This window comes from Mytilus edulis, chromosome 1 (assembly GCF_963676685.1).
Source record: "Mytilus edulis chromosome 1, xbMytEdul2.2, whole genome shotgun sequence".
Lineage (NCBI taxonomy): Eukaryota > Metazoa > Mollusca > Bivalvia > Mytilida > Mytilidae > Mytilus > Mytilus edulis.
The window spans coordinates 64,568,373-64,577,264 of record NC_092344.1 but is presented as its reverse complement, the minus strand read 5'-3'; the positions used below and the strand labels follow the sequence as shown (position 1 = coordinate 64,577,264).

General features: G+C 33.3%; 1 protein-coding gene and 1 long non-coding RNA gene across 2 annotated transcripts; both read left to right on the top strand.

Annotated features, from left to right (window-relative positions):
* The first annotated feature begins 1,943 nt into the window (after nucleotides 1-1,943).
* Nucleotides 1,944-6,165, top strand: LOC139486818 (uncharacterized). The gene is made up of 2 exons (XR_011655639.1): nucleotides 1,944-2,148; nucleotides 6,116-6,165. It is a non-coding gene; the product is annotated as an uncharacterized lncRNA (long non-coding RNA).
* A 4-nt stretch (nucleotides 6,166-6,169) lies between these two features.
* LOC139486814 (protein mono-ADP-ribosyltransferase PARP11-like) lies at nucleotides 6,170-8,344 on the top strand. Its single transcript, XM_071271800.1, has 2 exons — nucleotides 6,170-6,635; nucleotides 7,919-8,344. The coding sequence occupies exons 1-2, from the start codon at nucleotides 6,212-6,214 to the stop codon at nucleotides 8,152-8,154; spliced, it is 660 nt and encodes a 219-aa protein (XP_071127901.1). The 5' UTR covers nucleotides 6,170-6,211; the 3' UTR covers nucleotides 8,155-8,344.
* The last annotated feature ends 548 nt before the right edge of the window (nucleotides 8,345-8,892 follow it).

The following is an 8,892-nucleotide window of genomic DNA, read 5'->3' as shown; positions in this document are numbered from 1 at the left end:
ATTTAAATAAGATTCAAGAGATGTTTTATCAGACTTTTCCCGTTTACACCACTTTTTACAAATCGAGGAAAGAGCATCTTTGGTGACTTGACGACACTCCTTCCAATCTATTTTAGATGGAGGACGATATTTTGGTCCTTTTTTCAAGAGTTTTTAGCCTCTCTGTCCTGCACGATATTGAGGTCCCCTATAATAAAATGGCAATAGGGAACGTATCTAAACTTCGAAGATTCACAGTTTCAAGTTAAGGGAGAAGAAGGTCTGTTTGGACGTTTGAGCAACTGATTTATTGTACAAACGTTTTTCTTTGTGTGGCAAAGTATTCCATGTTTCACACGACTAACATTCCAGTATGGTTTCCGGTTTTTAAACTGTTTATTAACATTTCATGCATGATTTTGGATATCTTTTCGTTCCTTGTTAGATACATTGCTGGAGCCGTTTGATATACATGTGACCTGCCTTATCTTTGCCTTTTCTACAATGTTTATTTGTTCAATAACTTTTAATGAAATGGACGTTTGGATATCCTTTGTCGTCAGATCAGGAAAACTGAAAAAAAGATTGACAGCTAGTATGATATATCCATTTCTTGCATTCCGTTATGTAATTAAGGGGATTTTCCCTACTTGGTATTTTTCATGGGCTATCTTTTTTGCACGAGTAGTTTTGTTAAGTTTCGCAAGGGATCTGTAACGGTCCGTTCGATTAATTCGACGTTTTTCATAAATTTAGACAGGACGTGTTATTAGTATTTTTAAGTTGTTTAGCGTAATCTGAATCGTTCAAAGTATTGTTTTCGTGAATACTCTGACTATGATGCATACATTGACTGATGGATACCGTGGAAATGTGCAAAATACAAAAGACGTTAGTTAACGAATTATGTGCAGTAGATGCGGTTAGTTTCTTCTATATCAAATTAGACAAGCAGCGTGTCTCTACAGTTTCGGAGACAAACACGGAGTTTAAAGGCGCAGAGGAAAACATCCAGTTTCATTTAATCATGAGAGACTTCGTAATCTGGACTGTATTCAGAACTTTTAGTCAGATGGAATTGTCGAAGAAATTGTTGACTTGATTTATTCGGATAAAAAGGCTCTTACCGATCGCAATAAGATACTTAGAATAGCAGACTGACATGGTTGGGGTACAGTTAAGTAATACAAATGGTGTAATCCGAACTATTATTATCTTTTAACAGAATCCGTGTCCTCAGTTGCTTTGTGTTTTGGAAAACTCATTCAGCAAAAAGTGTCTGTTTTCGTTTACGCGTTTATGGTTGTCAGCTATCAGAGAAATAATTCTAGATGAAAAGATCATTTGGTATGCCAAGCTGGATTCAAAATAAGCTAATTGTAGACACCAAAAGTCCTTTTATTAATTTCTATGATACTCCTATTTTTTCGAAAGGTGGTGATAAGATACCCATCCTTCGGTGAAAAGACCTTTTGATTTGGTTAATTTGTTTTTCTTGTGATACTTAAATATAATTTTTGTTTCCTTAAAAACCAATAAGATATTTGGTAACTGATATCCAATAGTCCTAGCTCTTTTGGAACTCTCATTTAAGCATGTGTGAGTATCATCCACAGGTACTCTATATTATCGCTTTTCGAAAACAACATCGTGAAATATATCGGCTGAAGTCTTTCTCCAAAATGATTGCTACTGTTTCAAATTAAGTATCTGTTCAATCTGGATCGAGGATATCCGGTTAAATATAATAGTTTTTCCTTTAATTATATTCTAAGCGTTAGAATTAAGATCGACGAGTTAATGTTGACTATCAATGCTAATGTGTTTCAGTTCATGCAATCCTATTTTAGATATGAACTACGAATATTTTATAATATGCATCTTTATCTATACTAAAGAGTAGAAAAACATGTTTTAGTTAAATTATATAATTTTAGATCAATTTTGCAGGCATTAGAAAAAATAAGCGAAGACTGTCTCAAGCTCGCACATACACACGGTAGAAAGTCGATTGCTTTTCCCTTCTGGGTAGACCATGCGTTCGATGCTTTGTCTTCATATAAACATCAACGTGTTGGAATTCGAGAATTTGCAAAGAAGAATCCGAAATCATCGTTGAAGGAGGTTTTTATAGTGATACGAAATAAGCGTACTACTAGAACCTCCAAGGTAATATTTTAATAAACTAAAGGATAAGCTGCTAAACATGTTTTGATAGTCACAATCATCTGCAATTGAAAGTTTGAATTACTCTTCGGATACTGATGAAACAATTACCAGATCTTAGTGATAAATACACTTTAAGCAGGCGAGGCTTTATTGTTGCAACACATATATCATGTAAATGAAAAGTCGGAAAGCGGAATTTGTCATTAAGTTTCTTTTCACCAATATGTTAAATGCAGGTGACACAGTGTCCCAACATTGATACCAGAAGACAACACGATTTTACCATGTTTACCTGCAGTCCACAACAAGGCCAAACGATGGCTATACGATGTCGTATCATATTGTGAATATGATTCGTTCGAACTTGAACACGAAGGCGACATGAGATCTTGAGTCGACCGACCGTTGGAAATTCAACTTGATAACTTTGTATCTTAAATCTCATGTTGCTTTACAAGTTATTTGAAATTTTATTTACAGAGATTTCTAAATTAATTTAAAGAAAAAAAAATTGCCCTTGTTTCAATTCAGAACTGTCTGAAAAATCTGACATAGAAACGTTTTAAACCATAACCAGTTCTAGGAGAGATGTGTCAGAATCAGTTAAAGAGTAGAGCTGACATACTCAGATATAGGGTAGAACTGTCAAAAGAAGTTGTAAAAGAGAACTGACAATTTGTTTTGTTGAATTAAAACAGCCCTTGATCTGTATTAAGAATAGTGGTTACTAAATGGATTTCCCCTTTATGATCTGGATTCTAAAAAATATGGTTGACAAAAAGAAAGAAAAAATAAAATTTAAAAGGGAAGAACTTTCATGATATTTTCTTGTATAGAACTATCATGATATGTTCTAAGCTTAACCTATTGATATTACAACTGTATATTCTAGGGTAAACTGTCGTGATATGTTCTATGATAGCCATTTTGTGATATGTTCCAGATTAGACCTGTTGTGATATGCTCTTATGTTCATAACATATCTGCACTTGAAGATATTAAAACAGGTCTACCGTACAACATATTACGAACTTTTTTACACGAGAACATATCACAACAACCCTACAACACATTATAACAGGTCTAATCTGGAACATATAGGTTAATTTTAGAACCTGTTACCACAGTTCTACCGGTAGAACATGTCAAAACATGTCTCTTTTTGTACATGTCAAAACAAGTGTATCTCTAAACAGATTCTCCAAGAACAGTTTCTCCCCTAGAAATATCACGACATTTTTACCCTGAACAAATCACAACAGTCCTTAATTGAAACATATCACGACATGTTCACCCTAGAATATATCACGACAGGTCTACCCTGGAAATTATCACGACATTTCTATCTTGGAAGCTATATCCTCGAACACATAACTACAGGTGTAAAATATAAGTATGTCATGACAGATCAATCTTAGAATATATCACAAAAGGTGTGCCTTGGATATGCCAACAGTTCTACCCTAAAACATATCACAACAGGACTAACATTTACCACAGGTCTACCTTTCAACGTATCTCAACTGTTCTACGCTAGAATATATCATACTAGGTCTACGCTACAACATATCAAAACATGTTTATCCTAGATTATATCAAAAAGGTATACATAGGAACTTATTTCTATAGTTTTTTTCCGAGAACATATCACAACAGGTCTACCATTTAACATATAACCACAGGTCCACCCTTAAACGCATCACAACTGTTCTATGCTAGAATATATCAAAACAAGTCTTTACTAGAACATATCATACCAGGTCTACGCTACAACATATCAAAACAGGTTTGTCCTAGATTATATCAAAAAGGTATACATAGGAACATATTTCGATAGTTCTCTCCTAGAACAGATCACAACAAGTCTACCCTGGAACATATCAAAACTGTTCTTTCATTGAAAATCTCAAATCAGGACAACCATGTCTATTATAAAACATGACACAAATGTTCCTTCCCTGAAACATATTACAACAGGTCTTCCCTATAACATATCACAATATGTCTTTTCTACAATAAATCACAAACTGTGTAACTAATTACATATCACCACCATAGAAAATATAAAAACCGTTTTAACCAAGAACATATTGCAACAGTTCTACCCCCGTCCAGGTGTACACTGTATCAAATAACAATAGGTACATTCTGGAACATATCACCCAATTTCTACGCTAGAACATACCAAAACTTATCTCGTCCAGAACATGTTAAAACAGGGATACTCTTGAACATATCACAGCAGATATATCATATATGTCAGAACAGTGTATCGTGATATGTTGTAGGGTTCACATGTTGTTATATATTCCAGTACAGATCTGTTGTGATACGTTCCAGGATAAAACTGCCGTGATATGTTATAAGATAGACCAGATGTGATATGTTCCAGGGTACACCTGTTGAAATGTGTTCTATGATAGGCTTGTGTTGACCTGTTCAAGGGTAGACCTGTTGTGATATGCCCTAGAATAGACTAATTGAAGTATATTTCGGCGTATACCAGTTGTGATTATTTCTAGGATATACATGTTGTGATGTGTTCTTGGATAGACCTGTTCGGATATGATTTTGAATAAACCTGTTGTGATATGATTAAGAAATAATTGATGCAAGCGATGCTTTATTGTAGTTTTAAAATGGGTAGGCATTATATTCGTGATTATTTTTGCCCGAGCGGTAGTGAGGGCTACAATAACACGATATCTGAATAGGACAATTAAGGTAATTTTATGTCCGATAAGAATTAGTGTAAAGGCGATTGTGTAGGCTCTTCTATGAACCTCCCTTTTGTTTGTAAAGAAGCAAACGGCTGGCACTGTGATTTTTTAGAGGGAGGAGTTTGAACAGCCAGCATGAACGGTTGTCGTATCTAGGTCAAATATGTCAATTTCGGAATGCAACGCATTACAGTCATAATAAATGAATTAGTAACATCATGTGCACCATTTAAGAGTTTTAAAGTGTTTTAAAGTTAAGGAAATATATTAAGTGCATGATAATTTGATAAAATTCATTATTCTGAAGTAGTCAATATACGCATATGCTAACAAATTGTATTGGATTTAGAGCATGGGTTTGTTCACAAAGCGAAAGAAGCACGTCATATTAGAATCTATTGTAAAACTGTTGTGACATGTTTCAGAATGAATCTGTTGCTTTATATTCTAGGGTAGAACTGGTGGGGTATGCTAACAGGTACATCTGTTGCGATAATTTGTAGCTTGGACCTGATATTATATGTTCTATAAGACACCTGTTGTGATATATGCGTATAACTATTGTGATATGTCCAAAGTGTAGATTTGGTGTGATAATTTGTATTACCTTGGTCCGCAACTGAATTATTTCTTCAAACGGTTACATCGCAAACAAAAAATCAAAGGAACTATTCAGAGTGTCTAGTATTGTGTGCAATACATGTACATTTGACACCTTAGCAGAAAGAAACATCTTTAAAAATCATCAAAAATGCTCGGAAAGTCTTGATATGATTTAAAAATAAAAACAAATATACAGAACCTTTTATTATGGGGTATCAGCTTTGAAATGCAGCATGAGTAGAAATAACTTATATGTTGGGAAAATTTTCATTAATCTGTTTGCAATTGTCTTTCAACATAAAGTTTTAAATGATAACTTAATTTTTCTAGATAGGATTTCATGACTATTCACTATCACTTCAATATTCACATCAAATTTGTTACGAATTATCTGATGTCTCCTTGCAACGCCTGTTACTGGTATGGACAGTTGTTTTTTCGTCCAGTAGTGTTGGAGTGGGATCTTATTATATTACCTTTCATAATGTATATAGGCGCGGTCTATTTATAATCAATCCACAATATCGTTCCAAAGTCTTTAAACAGTATATCACGTTGATTTTTATGGTTGAGCTTTTTATAATTACTACTGTTAGAATTGTTTCAACGATACACAAGTCACGCTCAACTTGTTATGTTTCTAGGCTTTAGAACAGACACATGCTTTCCGTGATGAAAGTTTTGATCCCCAAGACACGACAGTGAAGAATCTGAAAATAGCAAAACAGGCATCTCATCGGATGGTAGAATTGTCGAAAGACAACAAACTGTATAAGGATATAAAAGCTATTTGGGAAGATTGTTGTGATGATTCTAATTCAAAAGAATTAAAGCGTATAGAGAGACTCGAAAGTTTGACTTTATGGGAGGATTACGGGTTCAAAAGATCAAAACTTTTCCATAAGGCATCGACAATGAGAGGCTGTTTTCCGAGCATAGAACGAGTACCAGATTCTAGTGGTCCACTTAAAACAATGGCTCGTCAGCAAAGCTGCCTACTACAGCAGTTGTCAAGCAACATAAACGAAGTATATCTATTCTGCCTTTCATCAGATAAAGAACAGGTAGATAGTGCCTTGGTCAATGGGGTTGCAATGCGGAAAGAAAAATTTGGATATGGAGTGTATTTTACAGACAAATTGCATTTAGTAGATGCAAATTCAAGTATGTGATATTTTGTATAAAAAGCTGTTAAATGACTAGTGAAATTTGATTTTTTTTTCTAACACAAATAACTCATAAACTTGATAATTATTATATGCACTTGATCCAATTAGAACATGTAGCTATTACAGGAGAGAATGTAACAAACTCTTTATTAAATTGTCTGATTTTGGTGTAAATCCTTTCTAAAAATGAAACATTCTTTCTGATAAATATTGACAGTACATGCAGTAGCAGTGATGGATGTTTTGTGAATATTTGATAAGGAGATGTGGTTACTTGCAATTAGGACAATTATCTATCACAATCCAAATGATATTAATGTAAGCAACTACATTTCAACGACAAAAGTTTGATAGATTTGTTTGTTTTAGCCAACGGGGAGGGCGAATATATTATACCCCGACTTCAGGCGGAGTGGTACATGCATAATAAGAGTTTAAAAAAAACTGCTACATACCAGGGAAGGTATCGAATCCGATAAAGCAATCTATAATTCATTCAATGACAACATTCACAATTTTGTAAATATAACTCAAGAACAAAGAACTTAATACACTACCAACTTTTACAGAAAAATAAACAGTAACTTATTTAATTTCGGCAGATTATGAATAAAATAACATATTAAACAAATGTTTTTATTTGGTTGAAATGTACTAAAGGTTACTTAATTAATGTTATTCTGATTTATAATCGACTAATTTTGATTTTCATTTTGATATTAAAAGCTCCTGAGAAAAACACACAAATACGTAACAAAAGAGTTAGTCTTTTATAGTGATATTTAGATATAGTGATGTGCTATGATTACTTATGAATCAACTAACTATCAAATAAACATTCTTAAGAGGGACAGTGGTGACCATTTACAACAAAAACGTAACACTTAAAATAATACCACAAAATAAAAAACCAAACAGATAAAAATCTATATAAAAAATTAACACCAACACCGATTGATTAAACCAGATGTATTGTCAACAGATGCATATTATATAAATAAGCTAAAGAAAGGCAGTCTGTTGTACTTATATATTTATATTAGCGATAACTGGACTTAGTTTGCCTTGATGAAAAACAAGGCAATTGAAATGAACCTTTAAAAGAGTACTATTTTCACTATCAAGAATCAATTTCCTTCTAAAAAGTTTAAATTTTGCCTCACCTAACCATATAGATAATGAATTTTACCTCACGAGTCAACAAAAATACGTGTATGGTAATTAAATTTAATTTATCAATTCATAACTCCATTTTCATGCAATTTATATTTCTTTCAGGCAATGACGAAGATAAAGAAAAGAAGATGATATTAGCAAGGGTGTCCTTGGGTGAAATGTGTGTTTTACAACGAGAAAATGAAGATATGAGTTTTCCTCCATGCAAAGACTGCAATTTCGACAATTGTATCCATGGTAGACGTTACGACAGTGTGATAGGGTTCAGCAATAGTAGAAATTTTATCATATATGAACGAAGTCAGGCGTATCCAGAATATATCATAACATATGAGTAAAATATGTTTGATTCAAACCTGACATAAATTGAATACAACCTGGCAGTGACAGACATATACAAATTAACATTAAAAAAAACTTGTGCTATTATATCATAACTCACCTAGTGTAGGGATATGAGCTTCTTATACACTGGTGTTAAACTGATATTCGTAATTGGAATTACGACGATCCCAATAAGGCGACGACAGAAATAGGTAAAATATTTACAGTCATTTATCTCAAATGTAGCATGTTTTTGTCAATAGTTACTCAGCTGCAAGGTTTTTCTATACCATTACATCATATTTGAATCGTAACGTTGCACTGTAATTATATAAGCGCTTTGAAAATTGTCGTTGAAAAATTCGGGATGATACTCGTAATTCCGAAAAAAGATAATCGTAATTACGATACTACAAAATGAGAAGAAAATCGTAACTGGATAGTGTTTGATTGACATTGACACTAAATACGTTTATCTAATAACATATGATGCAAATATGGTGATGCATTTATCCCGGACATGTGCCAACATCTTATGACATTTCTGTTTGTGCATATATGATTAATAGTTCTAATGTTAACAGCTACATACTAGTATATTATAAAATTGGAATGGGGAAAAACTTCAGGAAATTTGTATACTGGGAAACAAGAACTATGTTAACATATACAGAAAACTTCAGAAACTAGGAATGTCACAAAATATGGGAACGTGACGAGAGAAGACGCAACTTTAAAGGAAATTATGAGAT